This window comes from Myotis myotis, unplaced genomic scaffold (genome assembly GCF_014108235.1).
Source record: "Myotis myotis isolate mMyoMyo1 unplaced genomic scaffold, mMyoMyo1.p scaffold_m19_p_13, whole genome shotgun sequence".
Lineage (NCBI taxonomy): Eukaryota > Metazoa > Chordata > Mammalia > Chiroptera > Vespertilionidae > Myotis > Myotis myotis.
Genome location: NW_023416317.1, coordinates 22,555,434 through 22,575,845, shown reverse-complemented (window position 1 = coordinate 22,575,845; position 20,412 = coordinate 22,555,434). Strand labels below are relative to the sequence as shown.

The window sequence follows — 20,412 nt, the reverse complement described above, 5'->3', positions numbered from 1 at the left end:
ATTTTGACCTACAAAAATAACATTTCATTTGGTTGCACCTGGTGGACAGCTTCAAGCCACACCAGATTACAACTCTCCCACCTCCATGTGTGACACATTCAAGGGGTGGACTCAGCAGGCACCAAAACCCTACTGAAGCAAGTCTTGCTCCATAGGGTTGATTCTTGCACAGCAGCTCCTCCACTGTAGTCATAGCTGGTCCTCACATCCAGTCAGCCTGGTGGTCAATCCCTCTCAGTGACATGCCAACAGCAATCAAGGCTCAACTATAGCAGGACAGTATATACAGCCCACACAGGGGAGGCTGCACCACCAGCCCTACAGGATACTGCTATGTAAGACCACTCTACCAAGCCCAGGAGACATAGCAGTTCTACCTGATACCTAGAAACAAATACAGAGAAGCAGCCAAAATGAGGAGATAAAGAAACAGGTCCCACATGAAAAAAGAGGAGGAATATCCAGAAAAAAAGAATGAAGTGAAATGGAAGCAAGCAAACCACCAGATATAGAGTTCAAAATAACAGTTTTAAGGATGCTCACAAAACTTAGTGAGAACGTCAACAGCATAAAAAAGGACATGGAAACCGTACAAAAGAACCTGTCAGAAATGAAAAATACACTAACTGAAGTGAAGAATAAATTACAGGGAATCAACAGTAGAGTAGATGAAGCAGAGAATCAAATCAGTGATTTGGGATATAAGGAAGCAAGAAAACACCTAATCCAAACAGCAAAAAGAAAAAAATAATTTAAAAAATGAGCATAGCAGAAGGAACCTCTGGGACAACTTCAAGTGTACCAACATTCACAGCATGGAGTGCCAGAAGGAGAAGTGAGAGAGCAAGAAATTGAAAACCTATTTGAAAAAATAATGACAGAAAACTTCCCTAACCTAGTGAAAGAACTAGACCAGTGATGGTGAACCTATGACACGCGTGTCAGAGGTGACACGCGAACTCATTTTTTTGGTTGATTTTTCTTTGTTAAATGGCATTTAAATATATAAAATAAATATCAAAAATATAAGTCTTTGTTTTACTATGGTTGCAAATATCAAAAATTTCTATATGTGACACGGCACCAGAGTTAAGTTAGGGTTTTTCAAAATGAGACACGCCGAGCTCAAAAGGTTCGCCATCACTGAACTAGACATACAAATCCAGGAAGTGCAGAGTCCAAAATAAGATGAACCCAAAGAAGCCCACGCCAAGAAACATCATAATTAAAACGCCAAAGTTAAAGACAAAGAGAGAATCTTAAAGGCAGCAAGAGAAAAGCAGTTAGTTACCTCCAATGAGCTTCTATAAGACTGTTAGCTGATTTCTCAACAGAAACTTTGCAGGTCAGAAAGGATTGGTACAAAATATTCAAAGAAATAAAAAGCAAGGATCTACAACCAAGATCATTCTACCCAGCTAAGCTATGTATAATTTAGAATCGAAGGACAGAAAAAAGAGCTTCCCAGAGAAGAAAAAGCTAAAGGAGTTCATCACCACCAAACCAGTATTACAAGAACTGTTAAAGGGTCTTCTTTAAGAAAAAGAAAAAAATTAAAATATAAATAATAAATGACCTTGTGACAGCATGGATGAACATAGGGGGTATTATGCTAAGTGAAATATGTCAGTCAGAGAAAGACAAATACCATATTATTTCACTTACTTGAGGCCCGTTGCAGGAATATTCCTGCAAGAATAGGGCTTCCTGTGGCTGGAGCAAAGCAGAGAAGGGAGCGAAACTCGCTGAGGCGGGCTTCGCTCCCGCTTCAAGCCCCTGCAGCTGGTCTTGCCCTCCTGCTCCAAGCCGCTGCCCCTTATGCTCCCAAGCCACAGTGGTTGGGTTTGCCCTCCCGATCCCAGTCCCTGGGGCTGGGCTTGCCCTTCCAATCCCAGTGGCTTGGGCTGGGCTTGCCCTCCTGCTATCAGTTGCAGGGGCTGGGCTTGCCCTCCCACTCCCAGCCGCTGAGGCTGGGCTTGCCCTCCCACTCCCATCCTCTGGGGCTGGGCTTGCCCTCCCGCTCCCATCCTCTGGGGCTGGGCTTGCCCTCCCGCTCCCATCCTCTGGGGCTGGGCTTGCCCTCCCGCTCCCAGTCGCTGGGGCTGGGCTTACCCTCCAACTCCCAGCCACTGCCCCTCAGCTCCCAGCCACTGCCCCTCCCCCCTCCCCAGCCGCTGCCCCTTATGCTCCCAGCCACAGTGGTTGGGCTTGCCCTTCTGATCCCAGTGGCTGGGGCTTGGCTGGCCCTCCCGTTCCAAGCTGCTCCCATCCGCTAGGGCTGAGCTTGCTCTCCCGCACCCATCCCCTGCGGCTGGGCTTGCCCTTCTGATCCTAGTGCCTGGGGCTGGGCTTGCCCTCCTGCTCCCAGCCGCTGCCCCTCCCCTCCAAGCCTCTGCCCCTTCCAACCCCAGCCACTGCCCCTTATGCTCCCAGCCAAAGTTGTTGGGCTTGCCCTCCCACTCCCAGCCACTGCCCCTTCCTCTCCAAGCCACTGCCCCTCCCGCTCCCAGCCGCTGTGTCTGGGATTTCCCTCCCGCTCCCAGCTGCTGCCCCTTCCCCTCCAAGCCACTGCCCTTCCCGCTCACAGCGGCTGCAGCTTTGTTTCTGTCCTCGCAGCCTCTACTTGGCTCCCTTCTGTACCGCTTGGCCTCCATGTTGTCATCAGTCTTCGCTCGCAGCTAGTATATGCAAATTAACCGCCATCTTTTAGCTTCTATAATTGAAACATTGTATCTTTTGGAGCTGTTGCTTCAGGAGCTCAGAGGCCGGCAGTGGCAGGCAGGGAACGTTGGAGTCCTCCATCACTGAAGCAAGCAAGCCTCATGTTCGCTTTAAGCTGCCTGGCTGCCGGCCGCCATCTTGGCTGGCAGTTAATTTGCATATCGCCCTAATTAGCCAATGGGAAGGGTAGCGGTCGTACGCCAATTACCATGTTTCTCTTTTATTAGATAGAATATGTGGAATCTAAAAAGCAATATAAACAAACAAAACAGAAACAGACTCACAGATGCAGAGAACAGACTGATGGTTGGCAGACAGGAGGGTGGGTGGTTAGGGATCTGGGTGAAAAAGGTGAAGGGATTGACAAGCACAGACAGTTATAAAATAGTCATGGGGATGGAAAATACAGCATAGGGAATATAGTCAATAATATAGTAATAACTATGTATGGCGCCAGTTGTGTACTGGAAATATCAGAGGGAACAATATGATTGTCTAACCACTATGCTGCACACCTGAAACTAATACAAATAATATTGAATGTAAACTGTAATTGAAAAAAAAATTTTAAGAATTTTTAAAATTTCTTATGTGGTTCTGGGTGCAACCAGGATCACAGGTCTACACAAATACAGCCTGACTTACTTGCATCAGAACAAAAGAGAGCTACTGGATGTTCCCAGAGAGCAGGGAGGTAAGGAGTGACATTGCTACTGAATGTGAGACAGGCAGGATAGAGGCAGGAGGAAACCTTTATGGTCAAGTCCCATGACTGCTCTATACTGGTCAGGATTAATACCTATTGGAAAGTGTTGTGAGCTGAATTGTGTCCCCCTAAATTCATATGCTGAAGTTCTAACTCCTAGTACCTCAAAATGTGACTGTATTTGGAAAGAGGGTCTTTAAAGAGCTGCTGAGGGTGAGTGCTCATCCAATGACTGGTGTCCTTATAAGAAGAGGCAATTAGGACACGGACGTGTATAGAGGGCAGGGCATGTGAAGACGGACGTGTATAGAGGGCAGGGCATGTGAAGACGGACGTGTATAGAGGGCAGGGCATGTGAAGACGGACGTGTATAGAGGGAAGGGCATGTGAAGACGTGGGAGAAGATAGCCATCTATAAGCCAAGGAGAGAGGCCTCAGGGGAAAACAGTCCTGCTGACACATTGATCTCAGACGTCTGGCCCGCAGAACTGTGGGAAAATAAACTTTCGTTGTTTAAGAAAAAAAAAAAAAAAGACATACAAGGTAATGATTAATGCTAAATTTAAGAGAAGGTTCTTTCTGGAACAAGGAATGGATTATGCCAATAAAAAGAGATACATGGGGCGGGGGGGGGGGGGGATGCAATTTTACCTGTCTTGTTTTCCTTCTTAAAAAAGAAAAATCTGAAGAAGAAAAGAAGGCATAATTCTAAGGTTCTTATTTTTTTCTATCACTTTTGATGTTTGAAATAGCTTGTAACTTTTTTAAAGTTGATCTTGCATAACTCCTTGCATCCGGAGCCAGGATTGTGTCTGGGATGCAGAGGGCTGAGGGTGCAGGGGAAGGCAAAGGGCTCCCAGAGCCTGGCCCCCACCCCTCAGACCACAGAGGCAACCCCTGGTGAAACCCGCCCACCTCTGTCTTCACAGCCCCCAGAGAAGGAGGGCGCACTGCCTCGGCAGGTGGGCAACAAGACCGAGTGTGGCCTGCTGGGCTTCGTGCTGGACCTGAAGCAGGACTACGATGCTGTGCGCAGCCAGATGCCGGAGGAGAAGCTGTACAAAGTGTACACGTTCAACTCTGTGCGCAAGTCCATGAGCACAGTCATCAAGCTGCCGGACGAGAGCTTCCGCATGTACAGCAAGGGCGCGTCTGAGATCGTGCTCAAGAAGTAAGTGGCACAACGAGCGGGCCGTGGCGCGGGGAGCCAGGGACCATGGGTGTCACAGCTCCAGCTGTCCAGCCAGAGGAGCCATCTGGCACCCAGAGGCTCAGAGAGGGCCCTGCCCACCTCCAGGTCCCTTGCCCGGTGCTTTTCCCACTATTTCCTCTTTAAAATTTCTATCGAGAGTCCTCCTCCTCCTCCTCTTCTCTTAGTAGGAAGTTCTACACATTATCACTGTTAGATCCCTCTTATTTCACTTCCCTTAGAATAGAGTTGGTTGATGGTAGTGATTTTCACTGTCAGCCAGTCTCCTCTGACTCCAGGTACCAGATCTAAGCCTAGAGAACTAGGCAAGTTACTCCCTGACTCTGGGCCTCAGTTTCCCCACTTGTACCTTGAAGGGATTGGTCTAGTCTAGAGGTTCTTAACCCTAGCTACACCCTAGAATCACCCCAGGGAGCTTTTAAGAAACCATCGATTCCTGGAATTATCCCAGACAAACTGAACTGAAACTTCTGGAGTAAGGCTCACACATGGGTATTTATTTATTGTGTCCCTTGTGCCATTCTAATGTGCAAGCAGGGTCAAGAACCACTAGCCTAAGTTTTATACCCTTTAAAAGCCATTTTTGCTGTGGAACTATTTTTTCAGATGAATCTTGTGAATATAAAACAGATAAAAGTAAACCTGCTCTTGCTGAGTGCGCTGGGGCAGATATTACAAGGAGGCTGCCTGATTTCTTTTTGGTGGTTCCTATTTCATCCATGCCTGGGGCCCATGGGGCCTGTACCAGCCCTGGAGCCTTATGGGAGATGGGCTGGACAGGCATTGGATGACCCACCACAGCCAGCTGGGCATCACTGGGGAGAAGGAGGTAAACTTGAGCCAGTCAGAGAAAAGATCCCTGGGCCCTTGGCTGGACCTTACCCATCTCCATCCCACCCTCCCCAGGTGCTGCAAAATCCTCAACGGGTCAGGTGAGCCCCGGGTCTTCCGGCCCCGTGACCGGGATGAGATGGTGAAGAAGGTGATCGAGCCTATGGCCTGTGATGGGCTCCGCACCATCTGTGTGGCCTACCGCGACTTCCCCAGCAGCCCCGAGCCTGACTGGGATAATGAGAATGATATCCTGAACGACCTCACTTGCATCTGTGTGGTGGGCATTGAGGACCCCGTGCGGCCTGAGGTAGGCCCCCCACCAGCAGATCAGGAAAAAGGGTTGAGGCTAGGAGTCCAGCCAGCTGGGTGACCTGGCATAAGTCACCTCACCTCTCTGAGCCTCAGTTACTCTGTGACACACCTAGGGTCTTCTTACCTTCTCTTAGACATACAGACTCATCAGACCAGCATAGGCCAAACTTGGCATTGATCTGCTCAGGTTATAAGGCGGAATCCACACCATGCCAGCAATCCTGGAGCCGTCCACCCAGCCATTCAAGACCTTCCACTGGCCCCCCAAAGGATAGGCGTGAGTGCTGCCCTGTTTTAGAAGCCTCCTACTCCACAGGAGCCAGGACCTCCTATAACAAATTCATAGGCCTAGATTCCTATGTCCATGAAAAGGAGATGGCCAGTAACAAAGGTCACCAGACTCAGGACAATCCCAAGTGTGGTATTCCCGTCAGCATCTAGAGTTCTCTCTGTCCAGATCCGGTTTACCAATTAGTTCACACTCGCCAACTTGCCTAGGGTCATAGCTGACAGTCTACCTTGATCAGGTTTCCAGGGGAACAGACCTAGAAAGTTAACAGAAGGTCAGATTCTCTAGCTGAAGGGTAAGGGAATGACGACAGCACAGCCTTCCCCATGAGGATGGAGGGAGTTGATGTACCAAGTTCATCTAATGCGGTGCTCAGCTTACAGTAGGTCTTCAGTCTCCTTTAGCTGAATCTGAGCCAAGAATTCAGGGCTGAGGGTTTGCAGGAAGGATGGGATATGGGTGGTTAGTCAGGCTGCCCAGGCCAGCGAGAGGCTATGGGGAGAGGAGAGAGCTACCTCAAGTCTCCAAAACACTGATGTGGACAGATGGAACGAGTCACTTACCCTAAGGGGCCCAGAGGGCAGAGCTTAGGACACCAGGCAAGGAGAGAGGGGCCAGCCTCTCCTTCCTCCCAGGACTGACACAGCCTGGGGTCTAGACCCGATTTCCTGGCCAGGCCCCAGCTGGGCGCAGGTGGCCACCGCTGTAGGATTGGTGACAGTGCTCCAGGAACCACCCTCCTCCATCAGTGGCAACTTCCATCTTTTCCACTTGCCCTGACTATTTTCTGGGGCCTCTGGGCATTCCCTGCTCCTTTTCGAGGGAAAGGGGTAGACAAGATGCTCACCAAGTTTCCAGCCCCAATGTTGATTCCAAAGACCAAAAGAAACAAGAAGGTCACAGACATGGACTTTCACGTTTAGGCAGCAGGGAGAGGGAGCAAGAGTGTGAACTCAGGCATCAAACAGACCTGGGATCCTGAGTCCTAGCATTACTGGCTGCGGTGACCTGGGACCAGTTACATAACCTCTCTGAGCCTCCATTTCCTCATTGTAAATGGGATAATAGTATTCTGCACATGTGCGTTCACACACACACACACACACACACACACACACACACGGATACTGAAATCACCAAATCATGTACATACAGGCAATAGGAAGGGTGGCACAAGATAGGTGATCCGTAAATGTGGATCCCCTTCCTTTCTGCCCCTCCCCAATAGATTCATTATTCTGGATCTAATGACACATAACAGCCCCTAATACAGAGCCTCGCTTTGCAGAAGTTGCTCGATAAGTGTTTGTGAAAGGAATGAATGAGAATGGATAGGACTTGAACCCCAATCTTCTAACACTGTGCCTGGTGTTCATCTTACACACTCACACACACACACACACACACACACACACACACAGGCCTCCTCACTCCCACCCAGAGCCTAAAACTGCAAAGACAACTAGTGCCCTGGTGCTTACACCAGAGCCCATATGCGTTTTCCTGCAGACCACATCTCTCCCTGGACAGACAGGATGTTTTTTCAGCCCCCATAAGGGACGCCTGCTCATTACCAGCTGCTAATGGGTTCAGGCTTCACCGTGATGTGTTATCTCCTCACAAGCCCTGGAGACTTGTCCCTGCACAACGCATGAGGCTGGCCTGCAGCTCCCCTGTCCTTCCCATCCCCAGGATCCCCCTCCAGCCCCACATGCCCAGAGCTCCTGGCTCATCACCCTGCCTCAAAACACCCCTGGGGTGGGTGGAAAGTAGCCATGAGTGCAATGATAAGAAATGTATCTTATGTCATGACTCAGCAAACACACATGCTTAACTGAAATAAGAATCTCATAGAGTCATGTAATACACTTAAGTATTTCTTATTCTCTTGTATTTCTTTCTTTTTTAAATTCTGGTCACCACCCATTAAACTGACTTCACAGTCCACTAAAGAGGCAGGGGGGCGACTCAAGGTTTGCACTGCTGATCTAGTCCAAACACTTCCCCACACCCCCAATATGCAGATAAAAACACTGAGCCCAAACAGGGAGAGTGACATTCCCAAAGTCTCTCCTTGTAAGTGGCCCAGTGAATTCAGATTAGAACAGGTTTTCTGTCTTCCTGCCCCAGGACCTTCTCCTGGGTGCCATAAAAAAAGAAAAGGCACCCTAACCGGTTTGGCTCAGTGGATAGAGCTTCGGCCTGCGAACTGAAGGGTCCCAGGTTCGATTCTGGTAAGGGCATGTACCTTGGTTGGGGGCACATCCCCAGTAGGGGGTGTGCAGGAGACAGCTGATTGATGTTTCTCTCTCATCGATGTTTCTAACTCTCTATCCCTCTCCCTTTCTCTCTGTAAAAAAATCAATAAAATATAGTTTAAAAAGAAAAGAAAAGGCAAGCACCTCAGGAGGGTGAGGAGAGAAGAGAAGATTCCTGAGAGGGGCTGAACTGGGCCCCTGGCATTTTCTGTTGACAGTATGATCATCCAGAGACATGGCTGCAGGCTCAGGCTGTGGGAGGGGTTGCTGCCCCACCCAGCAGGACGTGGGTGCACTTTCAGTGCACCTGGAGGCCTCTACAGTAAAGAAAGTGGGCCTGGGTCCAAGCCCCAACCCTGCCACTGACAAGCCACTTCCCTCTCTGTGCCTCAGTCTCCTCCTCTGTAAAATGGGAGGTTGGCCCAGGTGCCCCTCAGGTCGCTTCCAAGCTCTGACATTCTGAACCAGCTGACTGGAAGGCTTACCTTCACCCCTTTCTTCCCTCCCTTCAGTCAGCACATCCCTGTTGGTGATCTCTCTCACTTGGCTCACCCCCAGGATATAGATTTAGAAGTTGTAAATTGTGTTAGAGCGCAGCAACTTACTGAAGTGACAATAGCAGTCAAGGGACATGGGTTCTAATTCTGTGCCTGCCACTCCTTCACAGAAGACCTCCGTGCGTCTTTTCCCCGGGCCTTAGTTTCCCCATCTAAACAATGAGAAAGTTGGACATTCACAGTAGGAGTTACTGATGACACTACTCAAAGGTATAAAGCTCTTACCTGTTGATTTAGCATCTCCCAGAGGGGGAGCGAGGGGTGGATACGGGGCCTGAGGAAACTGGCAGGTGTAGTTCTTTTATTCTTGTTCAGGCTAAGTAATCTATGCACGTGGAGCCCAATTCAAACAGCTCAGTGGTTCAGTGGCACAGACAGGGTGAAGTAGCCCCCCTGCTACCCCTGATTCCCCAGTTCCCACCTCAGAGACAGCACCCTCATCCGTGTCTTGGATGGCCTTGGGGAATATCTCTCTGCCTTCAGTGAGTGTGTTTGTGTCAAGTTCTCCTGGGCAGCCCTGAGGCCAGCCAGGGTGAAAACCTCAGCCTGGACCACCTCTAGGGCCCGATAAGCACATTCAGACTCCGTTTGCAGCTGCCACAGGAAAACAAACTCTGGCTCCTTGGTTTCCCCATCTGTCAAGGGGGAGAACCTCAGATTGCCTTCCTCCCACAAGAAGACCAGGACAGAACAGATAAACACAGTCTTGCCAAGCACTCCACCATAGGACGCTACTGCAGGTACATTTTCTGAGGCTAATTGAGGCCAGTGTGGAGAAAGCCATCAGGAGTGTGCCTGTCTGGGATTTGCTGGGTTATCCGGGGGTGTGGGAGCCCTTGGAGTCACAGACAACCGGCTGTCACCAGAACAGCAGATGTTTAAAAGCCTTTATTTAATGAAAACAGGAAGCGCCCATTTCCTGGCTGTTTTTCCTCAGTGAGAAATATTTAGGATAATTTTAGCAAAAGAAGGAATCTTTTTTTAAGTTTTATAGCTACTTTATCTATGTAGAAAGCATATTTCAAGCAGATTGATGTCCCTGGGGCTTGAGTTTTAATCATCTCTGAATCCTCAGTGCCCAGACCATTAAACGTTCAATAGCTGTTTGCTATAAATGAATAAATGAATAAGTGAGCAATAGGAGGAGGTACTGAGAGCAGTTGAAGGAAGTATGCCCTGGGGTTGGAGAAAGCAAGGATGGCTTATGAATAGAGAGCATTTCCCATGAAAGATGGGACATCCAGGCAGAGGGCATAGCACAGGCAAAGGCAAGGAGGTGGGAAGGGTTGCTAAGTGTGGGAGACTAGTGAATACCCCAGTCGGGTTTATAAGAAAAAAGGCTAGAAATGGATCTTGGAGCTAATTTGTGAAGGGTTTGCAAATCCCCATCCAAACGCATGCATCTGGCCGTGCATAAAATCTCATGCCCCAGCTCAGACTTAAAGGGACTTAAGCACCGAGCTGGCTCACAATGCGCGCCATTTACAGAGCACCTTCTCTGTGCCAGGCCCTCTGGAGGGTACCGAGCCATGGGCAGCACCCACCCTCCAGAGCCCAGAGCCTAAGGAAAGTCTGGAGAAGGGGAAATGTAGATGCCCAGCACACAAAAGCATGAAGCAGGACCAGCTGAAGCACAACCAAGGCATCCAGTTAGGAGGGCCACTGCCCAGGAAGGAAGTGGAGTATCTCAGGTGCGAGGGAGGCCCCTCAGGTGTTTCCAGGTCTGTCTTGAGTACCCCAGCATTTGAGGCAGGTCACCGGCCCCTAAAGTATCTGACCCAAGAGTCATGGTAGGGTGCCCATCCATCCCACTACTACCACCGGCTCCTCCTCATGCCCAGATGCCCACTGCACCCCACCCACCCTGCATCTACATCCACACCCCCTCACTCCTCTCCCCTCCCCCAGCAGAACAACACAAGCAAGGAAGACTGGGGTGTGGATGCAGATGCATTCTTGTCACCAGCATCTGCAGGCCCTGTGCTTGGTGCTGCTCGGCCCCTGTCACAGGAACCTCCAGCCTCGCTGAAGGGTGGAGACTGTCATCCCCATTTCACAGAAGAGGAAACCAAGGCTGAGGTGGAGCCCAGGGCAAAGCCCTAAGCCCTCTGTCCTGAGGCAGGGAGGCTTTCACTGCACAGAGAGAAGGGTGGGGCCATAATAATTAGCCTCCTCCTCTTTCTCCCCAGCGGACCTATTTGGGGGAGACCCAGAGAATGGGGCTCCAGGTCGGCAGTTTAGCTCCCTGAGACAGTCTTGAAAGCAGAAGTCTTTCTAAAACATGGCACCAATAACCTTCCCAGTTCAGAATGTGCCATGGCTCCCAGGCCTGAGGGAGCAAGGCTCTGGTTCGAGCACCTTTGGACCTCAGGCCTCTCTCCAGCCTCATGGCCCTCCCTCAGCCTCAGCCTCAGCCTCAGCCTCAGCCGCTCCAGGCTTCCCGCAGCGGTTCATCGGCAGCACCCCTCCACCTTCCCTGCCTGTGCACCTCACGGGACAATCTTCTGCAACCAGGACCACAGCCAAGGTAGCGTGCCAGGCACCAGAGCCTCAGTTCGTGTTGGCTGAACAGAAGCAGCTCAAATGTCCTCTCTTCCAGGAAGCTCTCGCAGATTTCTTCTCCCCACCGACTTCCTTCTAAAGTAACAGCATCCTCCCCTGTGCTCCCAGAGCCCTTTATGCAGATCTTTACCAAAGACAAAGACCCTGCCTCCATGCAAGAATACAAGGACAATTATGTGAAATATGTGGAAGGACTCGATAGACTTGTTCCACTGTGGAGCAGTCAGCCGGGCAGCAGTGAGCACCCTGTCATCAGAGGCGTGCAAGCAGAGGCTGGCCGGCCTTCTGTCGGGAACACCTGGGGGGAGATCTAGGCAATGAATATAGGTCAGAGTCACAACCTATAGCTCCTTCCAACTCCAAGACCTCAAGTTTCTTTGAAACAAATATAACCTAAACTATTTCTTTTAGGGCAGGAGCCACATAAGGTATGCGTCCCCAAAAGAACAGTGGCTCCTCCCTATCCTCTGGGACTGGAGACAGCGGGGGCTGCAGCCCCAGTGACAGCCATTGTGAGGACACGATACATTATGTAAACAGGATGTGGGCATTCCACATCCCCACTCCCTCCGGCTCCATAAAAAGAGGTCACATTTGCTTATGTGAGCAGCCACTGTGTCACAAGGCAGAAACCTTGCTCATGTGACCCCCACCCCTGAGTAGGCCCCAGAAGGCTCCTCCTTGACCCTGGACATACACCTCAAAGAGGCCATGCTCAGCTCACCCGTGCTGGTACCTCAATGACAGGGAGATCACTACCTGCCACCACAGAGCAGGCCTCTTAGGGAACTCGTAGCTGGAGAGCCCTCCTTATCAGGACCTGACCTGCCTCTCATGCCATTTGTTCCTCACTCTGCCACAAGGTGGTCATTCTTAGGAGCCTGGATTTCCTCTACCAGGGGCAGCCCCTGAAGGAGGTGACACAGGCTGAGCCTCAGCAGGTCACGCTCCTGGTGGTCAGGGTAGGGGAAAGAGGGAAGAGGGGCAAGGCCAGAGGCAGGGAGGCTGAGGCGGGGCTGGGCAGTGACCCTGACCTGAGATGATGCTGTAGAAAGGTGTGGACAGAGGCCAGATATTTTCAAGGTCGACACTTGTTATTAAAATCCTGGAGGCAGAAAGGGACCAGCAGGCAGGAGTCATCAGCAGTCAGGTTTTGGACCAACATTCTAACTCTCTGTGTTTGCTAAGGCTGCTGTAACAACCTGGGCAGCTCAGACAACAGAACGGTGCTGTCTCCCAGTTCTGGAGGGTAGAAGTCCAAGATCAAGGTGTGGGCAGGTCAGTTCCTTCTGAGGCTGTGAGGGAGGGACCAGTCCCAGGACCCTCCCCGGCTTCGGTGCTCGGCTGGCAACCTTCAGCACTCCTTGCCATGGAGCAGCATCACCCTGACCTCTGCCTTCTTCCTGTGTGTGAGTCGTGTCCAAATGTCCCCTCTTTATGAGGACACCAGTCACATTGGGTGAGGGCCATGCTAATGACCTCGTCTTTTTTAAAAAATATATTTTTTTATTGATTTCAGAGAGGAAGGGAGAGGGAGAGAGAGATAGAAGCATCAATGATGAGAGAGAATCATTGATCAGCTGCCTCCTGCATGGCCCACACTGGGGATTGAGCCTGCAACCTGGTCATGTGCCCTGACTGGAAATTGAACTGGGACCTCCTGGTCCATAGGTTGACACTCAACTAGAGCCACACTGGCCAGGCCCTAATGACCTCATCTTAACCTGATTACCTCTATAAACACCCTGCCTCCAAAATAAGGTCACATTCTGAGGTGCTGAGGGTGAGGATGTCAATGTATCTTGGGGGGCGGGGAGGGCACATTTCAGCCCCAAACAGTCTTCAAACTCTCTCAACAGTGACTTGGCAGATTTAGCTCCCTGAGACACCCCCAGGGTGGACGTGAGCTCCCAGGTACTGAGATGTGCAGGAGTGGGATGTGGGACTCAGCCCTTCCAGTCCAGAGGTGCTACAGTGCTTTGGTCTCTTAGTACATAGGGTTTTCTGCCCTTGACATGTCCTCTCCTGCTAAAAAAAATTTTTTGCACCAAATATTGCCTTATTACTTTATTATCTGTCACTGTCCATGGGTAAGAGTTTTGTCCAGTTGATCTGTGTTGTCTATAAAGTTGATCTGTGTTCTGGCAGCTCCAGGCTGGTTTTTGCAACCTAATTGCTGGCCACATCCACAGTTCTGCATAAGGTTGGGGTCTGGGTGAGGGGATAGGGTGAGGCCTTGCTGGCCTCTGATTGGCTAGCTCTGCCTGGCCTGATTGGCCCAGATACCAGTATTACAGAGAGGGCAGGAGGCAGTTGTTACTCTCACAGGGAAATGTCATACTTTACATGAAACATAATCATTTGCATTTATTATAAGCCAGTGTCACATTCTGTAAATAAAGTGTCCCCAAATGCAATTCCCCTCCCCCCCACACACACAAAAAAAAAAAAAAAACTAAAAATACACAAATATATTTATCATTGACTTTGCAGGAAATGTGCATGTAGATAAAGCAGAGACAAGATCCTGTGCAGTAGAAGAGTGTTCTATACTCTCAAGGGGCCAGATCTGAGGGAGTGTTTATTGGGTCCTTTCTCAAAGTCCTTGCCTAGGTCTGGATAACATTGTTTTTATCCTAGGGTGGGCTATCATGGCTGATAGGTGGCAGCTGCCTGGCTCTCTACAGAGAAGAATTCTGAGGCCACATCAGGGTTTAATCAGAGGGTGCTGCAATTGATTAATAATGCCTTCCATGGGAGAAGCAGGGGTGGAGATGGTCCATGTGCCATCAGTAGCTCCTGGTCAGCTAGGCCCCTTACAGTGGCACTGCCTGTGAGTGGGGCTCACTCTGAATCCATGAAGGCAGGGAGGGCCTAACCAAGGTGATGCCCACCCCCATGGCGCCTGCCCTCCCACCCAGGTCCCAGAAGCCATCAGGAAGTGCCAGCGGGCAGGCATCACGGTCCGCATGGTCACCGGCGACAATATCAACACAGCCCGGGCTATCGCAATCAAGTGTGGCATCATCCATCCTGGGGAGGACTTTCTGTGCCTTGAGGGCAAGGAGTTCAACCAGAGGATCCGCAACGAGAAGGGGGAGGTATGTGGCCCAGTGCAAAGGGCGCTCAGAGGTGTGAGCTTGGATGGAGGGGGGCGGGGGGGCGGGGACTGGGAGGCATGGGTGCTGCATGATTGTCCAGAAGCCAGCGAATGTGCCAAGAGCCCAGTGATTCTAGGCACCTCCCTCCTTTCTCCAGCCCTCAGTTTCTCTCCCCAACCCCACCAATCCGCCCCCTCCTGCATCCCTCTCCAGATTGAGCAAGAGCGAATCGACAAGATCTGGCCAAAGCTGCGGGTGCTGGCTCGCTCCTCCCCCACAGACAAGCACACCCTGGTCAAAGGTAAGACCTGGGCAGGCACAGGCAATTCTGAGACCCAGGTGCCAGGCCCCTACAGCCTCTCCTCCCTGGCACCTACCGCTTCTTCCCAGGACAAAAGGGCTTTTGCCTGGGGCTCCCCACATGTGGGACACCCTGATCTTGCCCTCTTTGCAGCCCTGGAGGCCTCCTAAGGACCATAATGAGATGAGGAGGCTGTGAATCTTCTGTCTGGGCTTCAATTCCTAAAGGAGCAATGAGATTGCCTGTCTAGGGCCAAACTCATGGCCTGAGGACTGAATGGGGCCCACAGATGTATTTAACTTGGGTGGTACAACGCCTCTTTTATGTTGAATTTGAATGACTTTATACAGATCCTGCTCTCTCATGATTGACGCCGTCTTCAATACTCATTTTCTGACACTCAGCACACTTCATTTATTGATGCTCTGTCTGGCCCCAGAGCTTGGGAGTTTAAGACCTTTAATCTGCCTGGTCTCTGAGACCTGGAGGATGGCCTAGGAATTGCAATCTGATGGTTGAGCCCACAACCAGCATCCTTCTCCCTCCCTGTCTCCCTCCAGAGAGAGAATGTACCCTTGCTGAGTCCACTCAGGTGGCCAGATGCTGGGTACTTTCAGGGTCACACAGCCCTGGGTACGAGTCGTGGCACTGCCACTGACTTGCTCTGTGGCCTTGGGCAAGTCCCTCCCACTCTGACACTCAATTTCCATCCCCATCTCTTATTCAGCCACTTGTTCACTCATTCACTCGTTCATTCACTCACTCATTGTCTTGATAAATGCTTACTGAGGATCTACTATTGCTGGGCCCTGCTCTTGGTAGTCATAGCCTTTCCCTCTTGGAATTCATGGTTCAGGTTCCATCCAGCAGATAGTAAATAGCTGGTTTCCCTACATAGAGATAAAGGCTTCACTGGGGGGAGAGAAGGGTGATCTGAGACCCTCTGCTGGTGTCAGATCACAGGCCATGGAAGATGGTTTGCGGGGGCCAGGAGCAAGTGCCTATGTTTGAGGCAGGGCAGGGAACTGCACTGTGGAAGCCCAGAGGCAAAGACTTCCAGGCACCTTCTGGTGTGGAAAGATGTTCAACTGGCTGGGCTGGGACCTCGAGGGGAGAGGGCGATCAGAGGAGGAGACCAGAGACGGAGGTGCCAGCCTCAGCTCATGCAGGGCCTAGAACACCAGACAGTGGCCTACACGGCCAGCTCAGGGTGGGGACTGTGGGAGGGCCTTGAAGGGACATGCACTGTTTTAGAAAGCTCACTCCCTGCTGTATGGAGAGTGGCTCGGAAGCAGAGGGACCACCAGGATTGTCCAGCTGTGAGAGGTGACACCTGGACCGGGTGGTGACAGTGCTGGTGGACAGGAAGTTAGCAGGTCTGAGAACTGTTCTGTGGGGGAAGGGCTGGGCCTGGCAATTGTTTGGATGTGGTGGAGGGATGAGGCAGACACGGGTCCAGGATCCCATAAGTCTCCACTGTTTCAGAGCCGGCTGCCCACCAGCATGCATGTGGTTTTTGAGCAGCAGCTAGGTGTTAGGAATTAGGAGAGAAGGACAGATTTGAGGGAAAACTCGGTGGCTGAGCTAAAGGCCCTCTGACACCCACGTGGAGATGTCTGGAGGGCAGATGGCTATCTGTGGAGTCAGGGCTCAGGAGACAGCTGGCCAGAGGTGAAGACACAGGTGGGGTGAACCCAGGACCTCACACCTGAGCGACAGGCAGAGAGACAAAGGAGTGGCAGCCAGAGGGAGGAGCACAGCCAGGAGCAGTGGGCCAGGAGGCAAGGAAGGAAGCCTGGTGAAGAGGAAGGGGTGAACCACAGCATGAACAGCTCCTGAGAGGTCCAGAGAAACAGGATAGGGATGTGACCACAGGAGGTGACCGCAGGAAGGCCCCTCGTGGCCATGCATGGCAGGGCCATGCCAGCACTGCAGGTGGTGGACAGGAGTCTGGTAGAAGGTGTCCTCCCAGCTCCCTCCTCTCCTGGGAGCAGTAGGAGGCCTGCGGAAAGGTCAGTGCCAGCCTGAGAAGCCTCAGAGGAAAAACCAGCCCTTCCTCTGCCTTGGAGAAGCACCCACGCAGGCCAGGGGGCCCTGCAGGGATGAAGGCAGCAAGTGCCAAGTGGACAGAGGCTGGAGAGTCCGTGGCAGCGGGTCAGCTGGGGTGCAGCCGGGACAACTCCCGAGTACATGCCTTGGAGCTGGGCCTGGAAGCAGGTGGAACTTGCATGGTCACAAAGAGCTGGGTGGGGGGGTAGGGAGCACAGTGCCCGAAGTCAGGGAACTCATTCCCTCCTTCCACAGGCTGTGCTGTTTGCCAGGTTCAGGACAGAGGGGCACGTGGACGGATGGGAGCTACAGTGATCAGTTAGGGTGAGGGCCTGCAGGGGGTCACAGAGGCTTCCCAGAGAAAGTGGCTCTGAGCTGAGCCTGCAGGTGGGTGACAGGGAGCTGGCTGAGGGAACAGCCTGTGCAAAGACAGGGCCAAGTGGAGCCGGCTCTGCAGGACCAAGAGTCATTCCTGTAGTTAAAGCACAGATGAGGGATGGCCGGGGGCTGAGAGAAGAGATGATCAGAGAATGGGCAAGTTCTGACCATGGAGGACTTTGTGAGCGGAGCTAAGAATGCAGATGTCCCTCCAAGGCCAAGTGGGCAGTGAGAGAATGACTCAGCTGATACTGGGGGCCAGGATCAGACTCAGGCGCTGCTGTGCAGATTGGAAGGGGAGCCCTGGGTTAGTGAGGCAGAAGGGATGCAGACAGAGAGAAGCAGAAGGATCCCAGTGGGATCTCGGAGCCAGGATCCTCCGGCCTTGTTGACACATTTGATGTGCAGAATGAGAGAGCGACATGACATGGTTGACACTCAAATTTCTGTCCTGCCCATAAACTCCACAGTGAGATCTTTCACCCATCCTTTTCCACTGGCCCCAGCTCAGTGACAGGGGCCACATGACATCTGTTCATTCTCTTATTTATTGAGGATTTTATTGAGGATAAATGTCTAGAGAGAGATCAAGGCCAATACAGTGGGTCAGGGGTCATTGGCGAGTGGCACAGCCTAGACCTCCTCAGGTGTGACTGAACCTCCCAGAGAGGTGGTGCTGGGGGAGCACATGGTAGGCCCCTGGAAAAACCCTGGAGCCCCTGGAGCACAGTCAGGGGGGCAGCGATTCTGGCCAGGGTGGCTGCTGGGGTGACCATGGGTTGCAGAGAGAAGAGAGGGTGCTGGAGAGGTGAGCAGACCCAGACCATGGAGGGCTGCAAGCCAGTACTGGGCTAAGATGCCCGACATCCCATGCAGGTGCTGGGAGCTATGGGTGACCCTGGAGCTGGGAAGAACCACAAGGAGGGGGGGGGGGGCAGGCAGGGCAGGGGAGGGGACAGAGAGGAGGCTGTGCCCAGTTCTGTGTCCTCTTGAGGTTCAGGACTGGCCAGATTGTCCCTGCCCCATGGAGCACCCCAGGGCCCTGAGCACACCCCTGCCCCCTCCCACAGGCATCATCGACAGCACCCACACGGAGCAGCGGCAGGTGGTGGCCGTGACAGGAGACGGCACCAATGATGGTCCTGCACTCAAGAAGGCGGACGTGGGCTTCGCCATGGTAGGAGCGGCTTGCAGGGGCCGAGGGCAGCATCTGGCAGGCACTCACGGGCAGGGGGTTAGGGGAACATGGACAATACAGCCTCAGGCTGGCGATGCGGGTCCCCCATTTCACACTCAGCCCACCCACCGTCCACCTCATGTGCCCAGCCTGGCCCCTGGGAAGGACAGAGGGAGGCTCCCTGCACTAAGGGGTCTGGGTTGAGGGGAGGGGCAGGAAGAGGCTTCCTAAAGAGAGGCTGGCCCCAGGGTGCTAGGTCTGTCAGGAGTAGGTGTGTGTGCATGCATATGCGTCTGTATGCACACATGTGTGCCATGTGATCTGGCTGTGCTGGCAGTTGGGTGTATATATGTGGGGGTTGTGTAGGACTGAGGATGTGGAGGGGAGGAGAGCAGTGTTGATAGAGCTGCTTGCCTCCTCGGTTGACCCACCCAGGCTCCTGTCCCCGTCCCCACAGGGCATTGCAGGTACAGATGTGGCCAAGGAGGCCTCGGACATCATCCTGACGGACGACAACTTCAGCAGCATCGTCAAGGCGGTGATGTGGGGCCGCAACGTCTACGACAGCATATCTAAGTTCCTGCAGTTCCAGCTGACAGTCAACGTGGTGGCTGTGATTGTGGCCTTCACGGGGGCTTGCATCACGCAGGTGGGTCCCCCGAGGGGTGGGCAGGGTAGAGCATGCCAAAGCCTGGGGGAGGGCACCCCAGGTTGTCCCACCCATCAGTGGCACCTGCTGAGGGCCAGGAGCTGCAGCACAGGCCTCAGGTGCCAGCCCAGCGGAGCAGAGGAAATGAGGCTCAGAGATGTGGCAGGGGGTTGTCCAAGGTCAGCAGGCAAGTGGGAGAGGTTAGACCTCACTTCCATGCCTGCCTGGCCCAGGCACAGCGCTGGTCATTGCTCCAGGAGGCGGGAGAGGCTATCCCCAAGGGAGGCAGAGCTGATGGCCAAATAAAGGACTAGAGGGAGGGTGGGGCAGGGCTGGGCCCAGGGGGATCAGGCAGCCAGATGGGGGGCAAGGAGCCGGCAGGGCCCAGGGGGCCTTAGTTCTGACATGGAGTGTGTCGGGTGAGGCCTGGTTGCCTGGGTTCCTGAGACCAATTGGGAGCCATAGTGGGGAGTCAGGGACTCTGTCACGGGGAGAGACAGTTGTCTGTCAGGATCTCAGCCTGGGTCTTGAGCAGCCCCAGGTCCTGAACCCAGGGGCAGTTAACCACAGGCCCCACATCAGCAGCCCTGCTTCCTCACCTGCCCCATGCACAGGAAACAGTGATGATCCCCATCTCACAGAGGCAGAAACTGAGGCTTGGGGTATGGACAGGCCAGGTTCCTGCCACTGCTCCCACAGCCTCCTGCCTCCCCCAAAGGCTGACCAGGCTGGCCCGGGAGGAAACAGGTGTATTCCAAGGCTGGCCCCTCCTTGTGGCCAAGTGGGCAGACAAGTTCCTGCCCACAGGAACCCCGAGGCCCAGGGGCCGGCACTGCCCCAAAGAGCTGTGTGGCCCTGGGAACACTGCTCCCCTCTGCTTTATTCTGAGCTCCTGGGGATACACATGGCAGCACCCAATACCCAAGCCCTGAGAGGGTCTGAGGGTCGGCTGAAGGGGTCCCTTCCTACTCCAGGGCCTCTCCAGGTTTGTGGGTGAGAAGCTCCCTCTAGTGGTGGCTTGGGGACACTCCCACAACCTGGCATTTCACAAGGCTTCTTGGAGACCAGCAGATGCCAGACGGGGAAACTGAGGTTTCAGTTTGCCTAAAGGTCTTAGATTGGGTTGGTGGCAGGGCCATGGAGACCTTGATGTGGAGATCGGGGACCCTAACCCCAAGGGGCACGTGATCAGAGAAGGCTGATGGCAGGAAGAAGCTGAGGGTGTGGGGAGTAGGATGTGACTGAGCTGGGGCAGAGGTGGGAGAAGTGGGCAGGAGGCGGAGCTCTGATAAATACCTAGGAGGTAGT

The 20,412-nt window shown here is 52.7% G+C and overlaps 1 protein-coding gene across 12 annotated transcripts in view; it reads left to right on the top strand.

Moving 5' to 3' along the window:
• The window catches only part of ATP2B2 (ATPase plasma membrane Ca2+ transporting 2), a 367,475-nt gene that overhangs the window by 327,322 nt on the left and 19,741 nt on the right, over positions 1-20,412 (top strand). For all 12 annotated transcript variants that reach the window (XM_036332176.1, XM_036332183.1, XM_036332175.1 and 9 more), the window contains 6 exons: positions 4,357-4,598; positions 5,544-5,778; positions 14,371-14,550; positions 14,764-14,851; positions 18,349-18,455; positions 18,913-19,104. In XM_036332176.1, the coding sequence (XP_036188069.1) occupies positions 4,357-4,598; positions 5,544-5,778; positions 14,371-14,550; positions 14,764-14,851; positions 18,349-18,455; positions 18,913-19,104 (1,044 nt within the window). The remainder of the gene's footprint in view (positions 1-4,356; positions 4,599-5,543; positions 5,779-14,370; positions 14,551-14,763; positions 14,852-18,348; positions 18,456-18,912; positions 19,105-20,412) is intronic.